Source organism: Eubalaena glacialis, chromosome 3 (assembly GCF_028564815.1).
Source record: "Eubalaena glacialis isolate mEubGla1 chromosome 3, mEubGla1.1.hap2.+ XY, whole genome shotgun sequence".
Lineage (NCBI taxonomy): Eukaryota > Metazoa > Chordata > Mammalia > Artiodactyla > Balaenidae > Eubalaena > Eubalaena glacialis.
The window spans coordinates 29226237-29246497 of NC_083718.1; the positions used below are offsets into that span (position 1 = coordinate 29226237).

A 20261-nucleotide genomic window follows, 5' to 3' on the forward strand; every position below is an offset into this window, starting at 1 on the left:
CTCAAAGTGCCCCAAACTGAAAGTTGTGAACTTTGCAAATAAATTCCCATCTCAGTTTCCTTGTTTCTGTGGCCAACATGGTTTTTTCTTCATGTTCAAGCTCAGAAACTTAGTATTATTTAGCATACCCTCAAATGCAAATAATAGAAATGCCACCTGAGACTAAACAGGAAGGAAATCTACTGGCTTAAATAAGTAACTGAACCTCTTCAGCATTGGTTAATGCAGCATCTCAATGGTGTCATCAGCTAGCTATTTTCTCTCGGACTCTCTGCCCTTCTATTCACAGTGGCTGCATACTGAGGGAGTTTCCCCTCGTACTCATAGGCTGCTTGCCAGTAGCAGTTGGAGTGCATGCTACTTTGATCACATCCAGTGGGAAATAGCAAAGGTCGCTTCTAGAAGAACCCCTGGAAACTTTCCCCAAAGTTTTCAAAACATTTGTCATCTCATTAGCCTCTCATGGGTTCAGGAGTAGGTCACCTGCTTACTTCTGAACCAATCCCTGGCAAGGGTTATGAGATTATCCTTAAGCCAATCGTACCCATCCTGAAGCTGAATATGGGGCTAGTTTTCCCCTAAGGCACATGAGCTGTATCAGGAAAGAGTTAGAGATACCAGGGAATGTTGGAGTTCTTTTAGGAGGGAGGAACAGGAAATGCATTTTGGAAGGCAGTCAAGAATGTCTACTTTATATGAAATCTTTGTGTCTTCCCTTCCTTTCACCTCATCTATTATATTGCCTACTTCTGTTGCCCTTTTTTTCCATTGAATCATAATTGAACTATTTCCAGTTTCAACCCTTCTGCAGTTCATTTTGTATAATAAATCTAAGCTGTCGTTTATTTCCTTTCTTTAAGAGACTACAGTAGCTTCCTTTTGCTTGCCAAATAGATATTATGTCAAAGTTCTCTCTAATTTTGTTCCACTTTCCTTAGCCTTGTATCCCACTACCAGTTGTATAGTGCTCTCTCCCAGTGCATTTCCACATAAAGTAGACTAATTCTTGCCTGCTCTTCTCCCACAGACATGTATACACATAAATCAGGTAGTATAAAATTCTAAAGGATATGTCTGTTTATATGTATTGCTAATATGTAACACTTTCCTTCAGTATTTTGTGTGTATGCCTTCTCATCTAAACTATAAGTTCCTTACTTCAGGGATCCCATATTATATTATCATTGTGTACTAGAGCCACCTAGGAGAAAGAGAGAGAGGGAGAGAGAGAAGGGGAGGGGGAGAGAGAGAGGAAGGAAGGGAGAGAGAAAGAGAGAGAGAGAGGGGAGAGTAAGAAAAAAAAATGTACTAATAATTAGGTGGTTAACCTAGAAGAAAACACAGCAGAATTTAACTGTTGCCAAATTCTGAAAATAATTGTAATACTGAGTTTATCTAGCCATTAAAGATCCTTCCACCCTCACACACAAAACAACTTCTGAAATCTGAAATACATATCTTCTAGAATACAATGAATGTAATTACAATAAATGGAAATACAGTAAATGTAATTTTCGTACTGGAGACAGAACCATGATTTATTAACAACAGCTAACACTTCAGTGGTGCTTGCTTTATCCAGACACTCTTCTTAGTGCCCTGCATATGTTTAATCATTTAATCCTCTCACAGCGATACCTAAAAGTAGTTACTGTTATCATCCCCATTTTATAAATAAGGAAACGGCGGCAAGGTGATGTGAGTTTATTCACAAGGTCACCCTGCTAGCAAATAGTGTAGCTGGGATTCGAACCCCCGTAGCCTGACTCTCGAGTCCATGCTCTTAACCACAAACAGTTAACATTTCAGCCATCATTACACACATACACACACACACACACACACACACACACACACACACACACACAGATTCACTCCAAAAGAATATACTTCGTAGAGTATAAAGATTAAAACAAGCACTCCAAAACCAAATTGACATAAAAAATTGATCTCTCATACCTAAGTGTAATGAAATGAATTTCAAACTGTGAAGCATCCAGTAGTAATTTCATCCGTGTGAATGAAACTAAATTCTTAAATGATTACCAGCTTGTGTGCCGTGTCTCATTGAGTATCTTTTCTGCCAGATGACAAAAGCTGTCTCATAATCTTGGGATTATTTTTGAGTTAGAAGGAATTAAGTGATGTACGTCTTTTGTTAAGTAACTTGAAGCACTCTGTCAGATTCAGCTGATTAAAAGCCTTAATGAGAGTCTCATTTGCTTTCTTATATTAGTATGAGGATATTATTGTTCCAGATTTATCATTTGTAGTTTTTTTAAAATATAGGGTGAGAGAAACAGTTTACTAATCTGAAATAATTTATGATGCCAGCAGATATTGTAGAATCAAATTTGAAAATGTATATTGAATGCTATTTCACTTGGTCATTTTGAAATTAAGGTTTTTTGTAGTGTTTCAGATTATGAAATATAAATGATTAGTTTATTTGTTCTCTAAGCATGCTTTTTTGGTAAAAGCAAAAAGTGATTTGCTTCTTGGTTACCAATTTTTAGAATGTAAAATCTTAGTATTTATTTTGAAAAGTGAACATTCCAGAAAGGATAATAGAGTATCTACTACCTAGTAACTTTTTATGTCCGTTTCTGTGGGTCCATGTGTATCCAGAATCTCCTACCAATTTACCTTAAAGCCCAAAGAAACCTAGAAGCAAATATTAGAGCAATCAAGTTCTCCTGAAATTGTGTGAATATTTGAGTCCTATTAAAGGAGAATTTGTCCTCATTTTAGTTCAGGTATGCTCTTCTACCTTCTAACTTGGTTTAAACAGTTTCAACATTTTTTAGGTTACAATTAAAGGCCTTTAAGTGTTGCATACATTTTGAAAAGGTGTGTACAACTGTGAAGAGTAGATTTTTGGCTCTTTCACACTGATTTTTAATCTAATTAAACTAAATTTGAAAACTTTTGAGTTGTAGTTCCTTTTTGGTAAAAGGAGTTTCCCAGTCTTTGTAATTTGAAGTACTTGAATATACTAGGTTGGATGGATATCTTAAGCAGAATTTGCCTTCATAATTATAGTCTTTATTATCTCGAAACAGCTTAATATTTCATTTAATTTAGTACAGAAGAATGAGGGGAACATATTTTCTGAATTATGTATATTATAAGGTTCCCTGGAAGGTCACACAATCATAAAATACCTTAAGAATTTAAGGATATTGCTCTTCTGATTTAGATAAACATAATTAATTCTAGCATAATCAGTTATTAAATACTTTTAAATATCTAGCAATTGAGATTAATAATAAAATATTGGTATAAATAAAATATTAGTATTTTAGTATATAATTTAGTTTACTTTAGTATAAACAAAATAGGTTTTGAAGAGAAATGCATGTTAAATTCATAAATTTCAGAATATGTTTTGCCAGTGTACTGAGAGAGGAAAGCTGTTTTATTTTTCTATATTAATTTAGAAGACCCCTAATAATTTTTCTAGTGGGCGTACAATTCCCAAATATACTAGGCCCACAGTTTATCTGGTTTTATCATCTTCAGAGAAATGAATTCCTCTACATAATGAATTTTCCAGATGACTGAACTTTACTTTTACAACTGAAATTTTTTTTTAAGTTTAACCATTTCCTAAATTTCTATTAAATGAATTACCAATGTCATTGCCTTCTTAAGCACAGAAGGCTAAATATAATTTAAATGTTTGCTTTATGACTCAGAAGCATCATTATGAACATCAGTGATTGAACTGTGATACATTACAATGATGCCTTTGGGAGACTTGAAGTATGTAAGACTGCTGCATATACTGAATGAATGGTTCTGAACTACTGTGTTTTTGAGGCATGTGTCTGCTCTTGATTGTTTTTTGACTTATCTCGACCACTTGACTCTTCTTAGTGCAATATGTCTGACCTTAATCCTTGCTTTTACATCTCCTCCAGATTTGCCACAAATATGAGGATATAGGTGTTGTCATATCTGTCTTGGGTTTTTTATTTTAGAGTTAGATTTTGGGTTTTAGTTTCTTGTTTCCCTAATTAGCTATGTTGAAGAGTTGGAGGAGGAAAAGTAAGAGAAACATTTATTTTTGTGCCTACTTTGTGCCAGACTTTTTCTGGATAACTTATCTCACTGAATCTTCACAACAATCTTATGGGTAGATATTATTTTCTCATTTTACAATGAGGAAAATGAGAATTAAGGACTGATAGAGACAGGACTTACCTGATTTCAAATCTTCTCCCGACTTTCCACTAATCATATCATATATGCTGCCTTTCCACTCTGTTGTGCTGCTTGACATTGTTAGATAAGCGATTTTTGGTTAAATTAGGTGTTAACTTGTATAAGTCTCAGGGTTTCTAGTCCTTGGAGTAAAGGCAGTTTTGAAGTAGGACTAACTTAGGAAATAATAATCTTAAAAGTAGTTATGTGCAGTTGTTGATCTCTGCTTTTTTAATGTGTTATAATGTGAAAGCATATTAAAAGTATGTCAGTATTAACTGTGAAGTTTTTTTCACAAGGGAGGAAAATTGGGAACATACTCATTTGAATTGTGAATGACAAGTAAATGATAAATGCTATACCCCTGGGCCAGCTTTTTGTAGTTATTGCTTCATAGTTCAGCCACATCATTTTATTTGGGTATTGAGGTAGTGGTAGTAGGAAACTACTAACCCTTGTCTTCAGGGTTACTCTGTTACCTGTAAGGACGTGGAAAGAAAAATGAATAAATGAATGAATAAATGACAATAGATAGGATAGGTTTATTTATTTATTTATTTATTTATTTATTTATTTAACATCTTTATTGGAGTATAATTGCTTTACATTGTGTTAGTTTCTGCTGTATGACGAAGTGAATCAGCTATACATATACTTACATCCCCATATCCCCTCCCTCTTGCGTGTCCCTCCCACCCCTCTAGGTGGTCACAAAGCACCGAGCTGATCTCCCTGTGCTATGTGGCTGCATCCCACTAGCTGTCTGTTTTACATTTGGTAGTGTATATATGTCCATGCCACTCTCTCACTTCGTCCCAGCTTATCCTTCTTTCTCCCTGTGTCCTCAAGTCCATTCTCTATGTCTGCATCTTTATTCCTGTCCTGTCCCTAGGTTCTTCAGAACTTTTTTTTTTTTTTTAGATTCCATTTATACACGTTAGCATATGGTATTTGTTTTTCTCTTTCTGACTTACTTCACTCTGTATGACAGATTCTATGTCCATCCACCTCACTACAAATAACTCAATTTCATTTCTTTTTATGGATGAGTAATATTCCATTGTATATATGTGCCACATCTTCTTTATCCATTCATCTGTAGATGGACACTTAGGTTACTCCCATGTCCTGGCTATTGTAAATAGTGCTGCAACGACCGTTGTGGAACATGACTTTTTTTGAATTATGGTTTTCTCAGGGTATATGCCCAGTACTGGGATTGCTGGGACATATGGTACTTCTATTTTTAGTATTTTAAGGAACCTCCATACTGTTCTTCATAGTGGCTCTATCAATTTACATTCCCACCAACAGTGTAAGAGGGTTCCCTTTCCTCCACACCCTCTCCAGCATTTATTGTTTGTAGATTTTTTGATGATGGCCAGTCTGACCAGTGTGAGGTGATACCACATTCTGGTTTTGATTTGTATTTCTCTAATAATTACTGACGCTGAGCATCCTTTCGTGTGTTTGTTGGCAATCTGTATATCTTCTTTGGAGAAATGTCTAGTTAGGTCTTCTGCCTGTTTTTGGATTGGGTTGTTTGTTTTTTTAATATTGAGCTGTGTGAACTGCTTGTATATTTTGGAGATAATGCTTTGTCATTTGCTTCATCTGCAAATATTTTCTCCCATTCTGAGGGTTGTCTTTTCATCTTGTTTATGGTTTCCTTTGCTGTGCAAAAGCTTTTAAGTTTCGGTAGGTCCCATTTGTGCGTTTTTGTTTTTATTTCCATTTCTCTAGGAGGTGGGTCAAAAAGGATCTTGCTGTGATTTATGTCATAGAGTGTTCTGCCTATGTTTTCCTCTAAGAGTTTTATAGTGTCTGGCCTTACATTTAGGTCTTTAATGCATTTTGAGGTTTTTTTTTGTGTATGGTGTTAGGGAGTGTTCTAATTTCATTCTTTCACATGTGGCTGTCCAGTTTTCCCAGCATCACTTATTGAAGAGGCTGTCTTTTCTCCATTGTATGTTCTTGCCTCCTTTATCAAAGATAAGGTGACCGTATGTGCGTGGGTTTATCTCTGGGCTTTCTGTCCTGTTCCGTTGATCTATATTTCTGTTTTTGTGCCAGTACCATACTGTCTTGATGACTGTAGCTTTGTAGTATAGTCTGAATTCAGGGAGCCTGATTCCTCCAGCTCTGTTTTTCTTTGGCAGGATTGCTTTGGCTCTTCGGGATCTTCTGTGTTTCCACACAAATTGTGAAATTTTTATTCTAGTTGTGTGAAAAATGCCATTACTAGTTTGATAGGGATGGCATTGAATCTGTAGATTGCTTTGGGTAGTAGAGTCATTTTCACAGTGTTGACTCCTCCAGTCCAAGAACATAGTATATCTCTCCATCTGTTTGTGTCATCTTTAATTTCTTTCATCAGTGTCTTATAGTTTTCTGCATACAGGTCTTTTGTCTCCTTAGGTAGGTTTATTCCTGGCTATTTTATTTTTGTTGCAATGGTAAATGGGAATGTTCCCTTAATTTCTCTTTTATATTTTTCATCATTAGTGTATAGGAATGCAAGAGATTTTTGTGCATTAATGTTGTATCCTGCTACTTTACCAAATTCATTGATTAGCTCTAGTAGTTTTCTAGTAGCATCTTTAGGATTCTCTATGTATAGTATCATGTCATCTGCAAACAGTGACACCTTAATTCTTCTTTTCTGATTTGGATTCCTTTTATTTCATTTTCTTCTCTGACTGCTGTGGCTAAAACTTCCAAAACTATGTTGAATAATAGTGGTGAGAGTGGGCAACCTTGTCTTGTTCCTGATCTTAGAGGAAATGTTTTCAGTTTTTCACCATTGAGAACGATGTTGGCTGTGGGTTTGTCATATATGGACTTTATTATGTTGAGATAAGTTCCCTCTATGCCCACTTTCTTGAGAGTTTTTATCATAAAAGGGTGTTGAATTTTGTCGAAAGCTTTTTCTGCATCTGTTGAGATGATCATATGTTTTTTCTCCTTCAATTTGTTAATATGGTTTATCACATTGATTGATTTGCATATATTGAAGAGTCCTTGCATTCTTGGGATAAACCCCACTTGATCATGGTGTATGATCCTTTTAATGTGCTGTTGGATTCTGTTTGCTAGTATTTTGTTGAGGATTTTTGCATCTATGTTCATCAGTGATATTGGCTTGTAGTTTTTTTTTTTGTGACATCTTTGTCTGGTTTTGGTATCTGGGTGACGGTGGCCTAGTAGAATGAGTTTGGGAGTGTTCCTCCCTCTACTATATCTTGGAAGAGTTTAAGTAGGATAGGTGTTAGCTCTTCTGTAAATATTTGATAGAATTCGTCTGTGCAGCCATCTGGTCCTGGGCTTTTGTTTGTTGGAAGATTTTTAATCACAGTTTCAATTTCAGTGTTTGTGATTGGTCTGCTTATATTTTCTATTTCTTCCTGGTTCAGTCTCGAAAGGTTGTGCTTTTCTAAGAATTTGTTCATTACTTCCAGGTTGTCCATTTTATTGGCATATAGTTGCTTGTAGTAATCCCTCATGATCCTTTGTATTTCTGGAGTGTCAGTTGTTACTTCTCCTTTTTCATTTCTAATTCTGTTGATTTGAGTCTTCTCCCTTTTTTTCTTGATGAGTCTGTCTAATGGTTTATCAATTTTGTTTATCTTCTCAAAGAACCAGCTTTTAGTTTTATTGATCTTTGCTATTGTTTCCTTCATTTCTTTTTCATTTATTTCTGATCTGATATTTATGATTTCTTTCCTTCTGCTAACTTTGGGGGTTTTTTGTTCTCTTTCTCTAATTGCTTTAGGTGTAAGTTTAGGTTGTTTATTTGAGATTTTTCTGGTTTCTTGAGGTAGGATTGTATTGCTATAAACTTCCTTCTTAGAACTGCCTTTGCTGCATCCCATAGGTTTTGGGACATCATGTTTTCATTATCATTTGTTTCTAGGTATTTTGTAATTTCCTCTTTGATTTCTTCAGTGATCTCTTGGTTGTTTAATAGCGTACTGTTTAGCCTCCATGTGTTAGTTGTTTTACAGTTTTTTTCCTGTAATTGATATTGTCTCATAGCATTGTGGTCGGGAAAGATACTTGATATGATTTCAATTTTCTTAAATTTACCAAGGCTTGATTTGTGACCCAAGATATGATCTATCATGGAGAACGTTCCATGAGTACTTGAGAAGAAAGTGTATTCTGTTGCTTTGGATGGAATGTCCTATAAATATCAATTAAATCCATCTTGTTTAATGTATCATTTGAAGCTTGTGTTTCCTTATTTATTTTCATTTTGGTTGATCTGTCCATTGGTGAAAGTGGGGTGTTAAAGTCCCCTACTCTGATTGTGTTACTGTCGATTTCCCCTTTTATGGCTGTTAGCAATTGCCTATGTATTGAGGTGCTCCTATGTTGGGTGCATAAATATTTACAATTGGTATATCTTCTTCTTGGATTGATCCCTTGATCATTATGTAGTGTCTTCTTTGTCTCTTGTAATAGTCTTTATTTTAAAGTCTATTTTGTCTGATATGAGAATTGCTACACCAGCTTTCTTTTGATTTCTATTTGCATGGAATATCTTTTTCCATCCCCTCTCTTTCAGTCTGTACGTTTCCCTAGGTCTGAAGTGGGTCTCTGTACACAGCCTATATATGGGTCTTGTTTTTGTATCCATTCATCCAGTCTGTGTCTTTTGGTTGGAGCATTTAATCCATTTATATTTAAGGTAATTGTTGATATGTATGTTCCTGTTACCATTTTCTTAATTGTTTTTTCTTTGTTATTGTAAGTCTTTTCCTTTTCTTGTGTTTCCTGCCTAGAGAAGTTCCTTTAACATTTGTTGTAAAGCTGGTTTGGTGGTGCTGAATTCTCTTAGCTTTTGCTTGTCTGTAAAGGTTTTAATTTCTCCGTCGAATCTGAATGAAATCCTTGCTGGGTAGAGTAATCTTGGTTGTAGGTTTTTCTCCTTCATCACTTTAACTATGTCCTGCTACTCCCTTCTGGCTTGCAGAGTTTCTGCTGAAACATAAGCTGTTAACCTTATGGGGATTCCCTTGTATCTTATTTGTTGTTTTTCTGTTGCTGCTTTCAATATTTTTTCTATGTATTTAATTTTTGATAGTTTGATTAATATGTGTCTTGGCATGTTTCTCCTTGGATTTCTCCTGTATGGGAGTCTCAGTGCTTCCTGGACTTGATTGACTATTTCCATTCCCATATTAGAGAAGTTTTCAACTATAATCTCTTCAAATGTTTTCTCTTCCTTTCTTTTTCTCTTTTTCTTCTGGTACCCCTATAATTTGAATGTTGGTGTGTTTAATGTTGTCCCAGAGGTCTCTGAGATTGTTCTCAATTCTTTTCATTCTTTTTTCTTTATTCTGCTCTGTGGTAGTTATATCCACTATTTTGTCTTCCAGGTCACTTATGCATTCTTCTGCCTCAGTTATTCTGCTATTGATTCCTTCTAGAGAATTTTTAATTTCATTTACTGTGTTGTTCATCTGTCTTTGTTTGCTCTTTAGTTCTTCTAGGTCCTTATTAAATGTTTCTTATATTTTCTCCATTCTATTTCCAAGATTTTGGATCATCTTTAGTACCATTACTCTGAATTCTTTTTCAGGTAGACTGCCTATTTCCTCTTCATTTGTTTGGTCTGGTGGGTTTTTACCTTGCTCCTTCATCTGCAGCGTATTTCTCTGTCTTCTCATTTTGTTTAACTTACTGTGTTTGGTGTCTCCTTTTCACAGGCTGCAGATTCATAGTTCCCATTGTTTTTGGTGTCTGCCCCCAGTGGGTATGGTTGGTTCAGTGGATTGTGTAGGCTTCCTGGTGCAGGGGAATGGTGCCTGTGTTCTGGTGGATGAGGCTGGATCTTGTCTTTCTGGTGGGCAGGACTGTGTCCAGTGGTGTGTTTTGGGGTGTCTGTGAACTTATTATGATTTTAGGCAGCCTCTCTGCTAATGGGTGGGGATGTGCTCCTGTCTTGCTAGTTTTTTGGCATAGGGTGTCCAGCACTGGAGCTTGCTGGTCATTGAATGGAGCTGAGTCTTAGCATTGAGATGGAAATCTCTGGGAGAGCTCTCACTGATTGATATTACGTGGGGCCGGGACGTCTCTGGTGGTCTGATGTCCTGAACTCGGCTCTCCCACCTCAGAGGCTCAGGTCTGACACCCGGCTGGAGCACCAAGACCCTGTCAGCCACTCGGCCATCCAAGAAGGATAGAATGGAAGCTGAGAAGTCAGCAGAAGGCAGGTCTAACAGGTTTGATTCTGAATAGAATACAGCTGAAAAGTGAATATTAGGAGATTAATTGTAAAGTAGATTCTCCTAAAGGTGCTGAAAATTACAAGAAATCACTTGCCAAATTTGAGCAAGCATCTGAGCCGATAGGATAGGTTTGTAAATCAGTTGTACTGTATGAAATTGATCAAGTACAGTACATGATATATAGTAAATAAATCAATGTATGAAAAAATAAAAACATTAATGAGTTTATTAATATATGTAAAGTAGTTAATGCATATTACTCTCATGGAAATTTTAAGTGACAGGCCTTCAGAGTAAACACTCAAGTGGATACTTTAAGGAAAAGATAAATGAACTCTGTAATAAAGAAATTTTTAAAACGTAACTTAGGTTATTAAGAATCCTGTATATCCTCTTACTCCAGAAAATGTGTAGAATTATTGCTTTGATAGTGTAGTGTTTTTAATACACTTTTTTCATTTTCAGTAGTGAGAAAAAGTAGATTTTGAAAAGGATAATTTTTATGTTGAAAATTGTTTTTGTTATATATTATATTCACTGTCTGTGTAATTTGCTTTCACTTTTTTTTTTTGGAAGTGGAACTTGATGTCTTCTAATACCCTATGCCACACATTTGACTACAGAGATGTTGCTGTCCCATTCTTCTATAACCTAAAAGCAAACAGCTTAATGACTGTTTCACATTCACGGTATTGCTAAGAAACTGATTATAGCACCTGAAGAATCCCATCAGTATTTAATATTTGAAAAAATGTGTCAAGACCAAATACTTCACTTAATTAGAAAATGATTAGAAACAACCTCGTCTCCCCCGTATTGCCTTTCCTTCCTAATAATTTATCTGCAAATGGTTTTTCTATCTGTTTTTAAAAGGAATGCTTTTTTGAGCTTTAGGGAAACATTTTTCATTTGAATTCACTCTTTACCATCTTGATAATAGTTCTTTTGTTTCCTGAAAAAATGGGGCAGTTTAATCTTTAAATTTTTTTTGCATTTGCTTAAAGCATTTCAGTTATCATTTTCATTTATGTGCCTTCACATATTTTATATATAAATGCATTTATCTTTATACCTTCATATTTGTCCCTGGGGCAACAGAGGAATAGTGTTCCAGAGTTGCTTACTTATGCCAGCTCTTGTTGATCTGAGATTTATAATTCAGCTTTCCTCCAAGGATTTTGACACTTGGATGTATTCTGCTGTATAGAAATGTGCATGAATTTCCTTTTGGAATTAATTGGCTGGCAACTGAATTGTCTATTTTTAACTTACTTGTTTTCATACTGCTGCTTGGGTTGCAATGCCACAAGCAAACCACATGTTTTATCTTTACTCATTCTTTTATTCTTTATAAAATGTGTCTATTTTCTTATAAGGATCACACATTGGTAATATTATTTTTGTCCTGGTAATATTATTTTTGTCCTTCTAAAAGTAATGTCTCTGAATGTGATGGTGAAGAATGGTAAGTGGAATCATTATGTCCAGAACATTGCTTACATATTGACATCATGTTTCTTTCTTCATTTGAGCACCTGTTCTCCTTTGGAAATTTACTTGTTTTCATAGATATTTCAGATATTTCATCCTCCTTACTTGATAAGGAAGTTTATATTTTTTTCTATCTCTCTGTATATGTACATTGAACATGCATATCCATCTCCATTTGATTTCAGTTCTTTTGTACTTTGATGATTTCTGGATCCAAGTTGGAAAAAATATGGACCTAGCCATGCAAGGTCCACCTCTTAACTTCTTTGCTGTCCTTTGCCACTGCTGCTGCTTATCTTGCATCTCCTATTGGTAACTGAATGCTACATTTATAATCAGAATTATTTCTCTTCTGTGACATTTGCCATTCTTTTTCATCCAGACTATGATCTGCCTTCTGATTTCCATGGAATAATACAAGTGGCCATTACTATACTCCTTCAAGTGCTAGAAGCTTCCAAATATTTTGAATTTTCTCTTATTTTTCTTATTAGGGTGCAGCATAGATGCCAAGCAAGTTGAGGAACAATCTGCAGCTGCAAATGAAGAAGTACTTTTTCCTTTCTGTAGGGAACCAAGTTATTTTGAAATCCCTACAAAAGAATTTCAGCAACCATCACAAATAACAGAGAGTACTATTCATGAAATCCCAACAAAAGACACACCAAGTTCTCATACAACAGGTGCAGGGCATGCTTCATTTACCATTGAATTTGATGACAGTACCCCAGGGAAAGTAACTATTAGAGATCATGTGACAAAATTTACTTCTGATCAGCGCCACAAATCAAAGAAGTCTTCTCCTGGAACTCAAGACCTGCCAGGGATTCAAACTGGAATGATGGCACCGGAAAACAAAGTAGCTGACTGGCTAGCACAGAACAACCCTCCTCAGATGGTATGGGAAAGATCAGAAGAGGATTCCAAAAGTATTAAAAGTGATGTTCCAGTTTACTTAAAAAGGTTGAAAGGTAAAGTGAATTGATCATTTTAGAACTTGCTATTTTATGGTAAAGTTCAGTCTTCACAGTTACCAAACTACTATTAGATAAATAATTATATGGTATAAAGCTTCTGCATTTTTGAAGGTTTATATTTGATTTTAAAGCTCAAAAGCCAGCCATACTGCCCACATCCAACTTACTCATTCAAAACAGTCTGCCTTCATTTTCTTGCCAAAACCAGATTGGTTTTGTAAATTTGTATGTATGCCATTAAATATGTTTCTTTTTCTTATGGAAATAAAAGATTCATTCAGTTCACCAGTGGAATTCTCTAGAAGGCAGTTCTCATCATTTTCTTGACTTAAGGAAAAGATATATTCAATTCTGTTCTTCTCTGTTATGTGCTTCCTATAAAATGGCAGTATGTAGATTTTGAAAGTTTTAAGCCATTGGATAATGGGCTGACAGTTCTACTTTGGTAATATAGTCACATTGTTGGTACAGTGTTTCAGACTGTTCTCAGGTTACTCATGTCATGAAACAAAAATTTTTTTGTTTAGAGATACTGGGAATTAATTGAATTAAGAATTTTTTCACTAGTAAGACTATTGTAAAAATTGTAGTTGAATGTTTATTTGTGAAATAATTATTATATATGTTTTATTAGTATAATACTTGACCAAAGTTAGTAAAATCTTTCTTTATACCTGTACATCGAAGTATCAACTGATCATTTTTTTCCATTGATTTTGCTAATTAAATTAATTTAGAATTTTCTGAATACAGTTTTACGTTACTCTATCTTAATTTTATTCAACAAGCTGTCTATAAGGGAAAAGATTGCATGTTAATCTGACCATTCTGTTACTATACAAAAAGTTAAAGAGCTTTAAAAGAACACTCATTGAGGTCAGAGATTATATATTACTTACCTTATGTCTCTTTCCTGGGGCTTGAGTATGTGATAGGTACTCAGTAATTTGAATAAACAATGAATGACTTCACTATCATTGACAGGACTGACCCTGGTTCAACCTGTACTTTATGGCTTGGGATTCTGTTCAGCTAATGAAGAAATACCTATTTCTGATTTACTTCTAAGGCATTTCAGGATAGTGAGATGGTGTGACTACCTAATTCTTTGTCAGGGCCTATTTCTATATTTAATTATAATCATAAGCAATTACCTGGCATATGAACTTTTAACATGTGATTGTTGTCTTTACTCCTACTAGATAATAACAAGTATATAATTGAGACCTATACCTGTATTGATATATATAGGTTAAAGCTCACAAATGAAAGCTACCGATTTGTAAATTGATCATTTTTATGAATTGGATAAAATAATACTGATATCCTCGTATAATGTAAAAAGTACTGTGAACTTTGAAAATTTAGAAATGACATCGTCTTTTTTAGACCACCCTTAATAAACATACAAAACTGAGCTAAAATATCCTTTTAAAAGCCACCATTAAAAAGTACCTTTATGGGACTTCCCTGGAGTTCCAGTGGTTAAGACTCCGTGCTTCCACTGCAGGGGGCACGGGTTCCATCCCTGGTGGGGGAACTAAGATCCCGCATGCCACTCGGTGTGGCCAAAAAAAAAAAAAGAAAAATGAAAAACAAAAAACTTTTATTACACCATTTTATTATAACTGTATTTTTAGTTGTAATAACTATTTTCTGTTTTAGCTGTTATTTTGATTCCATATAGAGGCATTAATGCTCACATTCACACTGTATTTATACATTCGTTATTAGATATTTAAGAACCTTACCAGAAATTATACAAATTATTATTATCCCTCAAAGTTGATTTATAAGTAGATATACATTCTAGTATGTTGCTATTGCTTAGAACCCTGCTTTTGGATTTGCTGCCTTCAGGCCATTTTACAAACCATCCAAGAAAATGTCTTTGTGAATATAACTCATTTTTGATCCAAGATAGATCCATTTTATTTCTTCAGACATATTTATGAATGACATTTTACTTTTCCCCGAAGTCAGAGCTGCCATCATTAGATAAAGATTTTCCACAATTTAAGATATCAAAAGTATATATCTAGTCTCTAGATAAATATAAGTATAGCAAATTGTAACAATTTTACAATAATAGACTTTCAGCAACTGCTTAGTCAAAAACTTGAAAGTAGGTAAAACAAAACAACTTTGCTCCTGCAAGAGTGAAGTGCACGTGCTTTGGGACAGTTAAAGAAAATAATGTTCACAAAGCCCATACGCTTTTACCCTTTAGGAGAGTTGCAGCTTTTTTTGGCCACAACTCCTGACTAGGTTACAGCTAATCTACCCTTAAAAATACTGAAAGAACTTCAACATATTAATGCCTGATTAATAATAGACAAAACAGAAAGAATCTTGTTAAGAACAGTTCCCAGTGATTTTTTTTTTTGTTAAGTAAGAACAGAAATTGCAGTTCTGATCAGATGTGTTATCTTCTATAACACTGAGAAATGCAAAAAGAATAATAATTTTTGAAAAAAGAAAATGGCTAATCTATAGAGAATTTTTAAGCTATAACTTAAAGAAAAGATACTGAAAGGACCTGACACCAAATAAGTGCCAAATTTTTGTATGGTGTTACAAGAACTAAATTCTGTAAAGATGGCATTTTCATATTGTATACGTGTGTGATATGGGTTATCTGGTCTTACTACACATGAAATGTGGGAGTTTAGTTATTTACAGCTCTCACAAACTGGATTCCTTTTCAGTGCATCCAGTGCAACATGAAATAGGTTGTACAATGTCCTGTTTTTAATGAGTTTTGTATTTGAACTAGTAGTTTTGTTTGGTTCTGCATTCCATCTGTCTATCCCTAGCTTAATTACCAAGGCACGAATTCCATTAATTAAATTAAACACCATTTTTTTCCTTTCAGATTGCATTTTCAGTAGTTGCTAGTTTGAAGAAAGATTTCAGATTTAGTCCTGGAAGTATTGGAATACACGTGGTTGACTAGAGTAATTTATAGCTTTCTTCTAAAGAGCTATCATTTAAGCCCTCATTTGTGATTCAGCCCTCATTTGTGATTCAATCTAAAACATGCATAGAATAACTCCTGACTTTCCATTAAATTCATGCTATAATAATATAATAATTGTCATTTGATTATTTCTTCTAGTGTACTTATTATTTAGATAATAATCAGTGAAAAATCAAGTAATTTTCATAAAGTTTCACATTTAATCCCTAATAGAACTATGAAGGGTAACAGAAAAACCTCTGGTAGGAAGCTGATGTTTTCAAAATTCAACTACAGTATTCTAACTTGACTCTATATGCTTAACAGAGAAGACATATTTTTATCTAGTTATATTTAGCACCATGCCATTTGTCTGGTAGATTTATGTAGGATTTCATAGACTGCGCTTTTCCATGCTAGGCCTTTTAGCATGCTTTATTTAACTCGCTGAAGCCACCAGAGTTTAAATGAGCACACATGCAAACTTGCAAAAGTTCTCATAGCTAGAAAGAGGTTTGTAAAGAATTGTACAATAATTGGTGGAAACTACAAATTTGCATTTTTATATTAAAAAGGCAAGGTACGCTATACTTTTGGAAGTTTTGAACGTCACTGAAAGTTAAGTTTCATCACATTTTTTATGGCATTTGCATTCTCTTTTCCTGTGTAATGATAAGCACTTCAGTGGGATCACACTTTTTTCTGTCTTTTTCTAATGCTAAAAATAAATTTTTGATTGCTTAAATAAGGTATAAGGTTTAAAGGCAGAATTAATGTTTAATGTTATAAATGCAGACTGTCACAGATGATATAGCATTGCTTATCTGTTAAGGCATTGGTGAACCATTATAAAGTTAAAATTTGGAGAAAGAAAAATAATCCTATTCAGTTGTTTATAAAGGACTCATTGTTGGTTGATAAAATTTGAATGTAAGCATTGCAGTTGAGGGAAGTTTGCAGAGCCTGTTACTGAAAAGAACATATGACTTTTGATTGAAAAGGGGAAGGGGGCAAAACAAGCAGCACTTTTGTATGTGCTTCTGATTTTCTACATGGGATTTTTTCCTTCTCTATTATGCGGTTTCTTTTTTGTGTCCAGGAAATAAACATGATGATGGTACACAAAGCGACTCAGAAAATGCTGGGGCTCACAGGCGCTGTAGCAAACGTGCAACTCTTGAGGAACACTTAAGGCGCCACCATTCAGAACAGAAAAAGCTACAGAAGGCCCAGGCTACTGAAAAGCATCAAGACCAAGCTGTTGTAAGTCAAACTGCTTTTATGATTGCATTCTTTGATGAAGACAGTCCCAGAAAAAGAAGGTCATATTCTTTTACTCACAGTACAGGAATCTTGTGTCAGGAAACTACTTATACAGCACCACATACAAAACTTGAAAAAACAGAATCTCCAACAGCAGATGCCAAAGTGGTTTCTTTGTCTTTACAGACTAGCTCTGCGCACCACAGAGGGGGGCATGGTGTTCCACATGGGAAATTGTTAAAACAGAAATCAGAGGAGCCATCGGTGTCAATTCCCTTCCTACAAACTGCATTATTAAGAAGTTCAGGGAGTCTGGGGCACAGACCAAGCCAGGAGATGGATAAAATGTTAAAAAATCAAGCTACTTCTGCTGCTTCTGAAAAGGATAATGATGATGACCAAAGTGACAAGGGTACTTATACCATTGAGTTAGAGAATCCCAACAGTGAGGAAGTGGAAGCAAGAAAAATGATTGACAAGGTAAATAATTGAAATTTGGGTATGATATTAGTTTTCTCGTGGTGTATTACTATTGGAAATTACTAGAGAGTATAAAATGTTTTCATGTAGTCAGTGTCTTGAAACTTTAGGATTTTGTTAGGGAACTGCAAGACTAACAATAAGACCAAAATGCCTTCTGAGTTTATTCTGCTTATATTCTGAATTTGCCCGAGTTTCATATGTAAAGTCCTGTACGTATAAGCTGATTGGACCTTTTAAAGTTGTATAAATTTAAGATTGACTTTTCAAATGCTATACTTTGGCCATTCTCACTTTGCATTTATTTAAAAACTAAAAATCAAAACCAGATTGCTATGACTCTGTTAATATAAACATGAACATTAACTGATAATAAACAAAGGTTTCCTGCCTACTAATTTCATTTTGGAAGCAGATGAAAATACATATGTTTTAATCAATTTTGTTCTTTTTCCTTAGTTTCTTCTCTTAATTTCTATTCAGTGCTGTCTGTGGTGATAGAAAAGTGTATAAAAACAAAATCAGTGTGTTTATGATACTCTGAGTTTAACCAAGTGTATACCTAGTCATGATGATTATTTACATTTCAGATTTGTTTTTTGATGTTATTGGTTAATGTGTATAATGATTGTTGTATGGTTTAAAAAGTAGTTTTGCTCCCAGTAATGGAAGGTTGACTTTAGAATCAGCTGTATATTTTATCCCTTGGAAGATAGAAACATAAATTTGGCTAAACATTAATCTCTTGTTTAAGTTCTTGTTACTCAGCACGTGAGCAGCATTAGCATCATTAGGGAGCTTGTTAGAAATACAAAATCTCAGGCCCATCTTAAACATACTGAATCAGAATCTGCTTAAAAGCAGGGTTCATATGCACATTAACATTTGAGATGCACTAGTTCAGATGATGAGTTTACATAGTGGTCTTTTAGAGAGTAGACAAGGTAAATAACCCTTTGGGATACAGGAAAATTATTAGGACTTACGTTTACTTTTTTTATATATATATAAATTTAATTATTTTTTTTATTTTTGGCTGCGTTGGGTCTTCGTTTCTGCGCGCGGGCTTTCTCTAGTTGCGGCGAGCGAGGGTTACTCTTGGTTGCAGTGCACGGGCTTCTTGTTGTGGTGGCTTCTCTTGTTGTGGAGCATGGGCTCTAGGTTCACGGGCTTCAGTAGTTGTTGCATGCGGGCTCAGTAGTTGTGGCTCGCGGGCTCTAGAGCACAGGTTCGGTAGTTGTGGCACATGGGCTTAGTTGCTCTGCGGCATGTGGGATCTTCCCCGGCCAGGGCTCGAACCTGTGTCCCCTGCATTGGCAAGCAGATTCTTAACCACTCCGCCACCAGGGAAGCCCTGGATTTATGTTTACTTTTTTTTTTTTTAATTTATTTATTTATTTTTGGCTGCTTTGGGTCTTCGTTGCTGCCTGCGGGCTTTCTCTAGTTGTGGCGAGCAGGGGCTACTCTTTGTTGTGCACGGGCTTCTCATTGTGGTGGCTTCTCTTGTTGCGGAGCACGGGCTCTAGAGCGCAGGCTCAGTAGTTGTGGCGCACGGGCTTCGTTACTCTGCGGCGTGTGAGAACTTCCCAGACCAGGGCTTGAACCCGTGTCCCCTGCATTGGCAGGCGGATTCTTAACCACTGCGCCACCACGGAAGCCCTGTGTTTACTTTTAATTTCATAGTTTTTATTTCTATTTAGGAGTGTGTTCTATAGTGTATGTATGTAATTTCTAATATCCATTTATTGAGGAGCACATGCTCAAAATTTTTTACTGTTGGGGTATAGACTTCCAAACTTTTGGAGACCCATTAATTTAGGAAATAGATGTTATGAAAGTTGTTAATAAGCGAAATAAAGCAATTAAGAAACAGATAAAGTGATTTTTCTGATTACATTAAAGGAAATCTAAGAACACGGTGGTAGCAATAGAAAATGACTCTTGGTGATTTCGAATTATTTTCATCATTGGGAATCAATAATGACATTTCTTTCAGATTATTTTAAAGTTTATAATTTTTCCTCTGGTTATTGAGAACAAGTATAGTGCTATTTAAAATACTGTCAAATAGAAAATAAAAGGATAGGTTTTGAAAAAAAAAAGAGAATGCTAAGAAGTTTTAAAATTCAGATTAATATTAATTTTATCCTATTATAGCTTTGTTTGGTTTATGGATATTTCATTCATAGTTATTGATGTTTTCTCTATTAAAAGATCTTACAGTGAGGGGTTATATTGTAGTATTTAAGAACGTGAACACTTGCAGGCAGACAGATTTGAGATTAAGTGCAAACCCTACGTGTACTAGATATAAGTACATTGAGTAAACTCGAGTAAACTAACCTCTTTAAGCCTGTGTTTATTTTTTTAATAAACTGGAGATTTCACTAAGTTATGAAAAGAATTCAATAAAATATATAAAAGTCTTATTACAATGCCTATCTTATAGTAAAAGGTCTATAAATGTTAGCTATGTTATTACCCTTACTAGGAGTTTCCACATATGAATCTCTACACTAGGTATTGATTAATCCTGAAAAGTTCCTCAGCATTGAAAGGGCCAAATCTGAAGCTCAAGTGGAAGGTACAGTGCAAGGGAATAGCCTGGCCAGAATAGCAGAAAGCCAAGAAAGAAGTCACTGTTGCAGATGA

At 35.0% G+C, this 20261-nt stretch overlaps 1 protein-coding gene across 7 annotated transcripts in view; it reads left to right on the top strand.

Moving 5' to 3' along the window:
* Positions 1–20261, top strand: part of CEP170 (centrosomal protein 170) — a 144307-nt gene that overhangs the window by 77008 nt on the left and 47038 nt on the right. For 5 of the 7 annotated variants that reach the window (XM_061187392.1, XM_061187390.1, XM_061187395.1 and 2 more), the window contains exons 8-10: positions 12425–12901; positions 16966–17129; positions 17316–17609. In XM_061187392.1, the coding sequence (XP_061043375.1) occupies positions 12425–12901; positions 16966–17129; positions 17316–17609 (935 nt within the window). The remainder of the gene's footprint in view (positions 1–12424; positions 12902–16965; positions 17130–17315; positions 17610–20261) is intronic. The other 2 variants (XM_061187396.1, XM_061187398.1) reach the window with 1 other exon arrangement.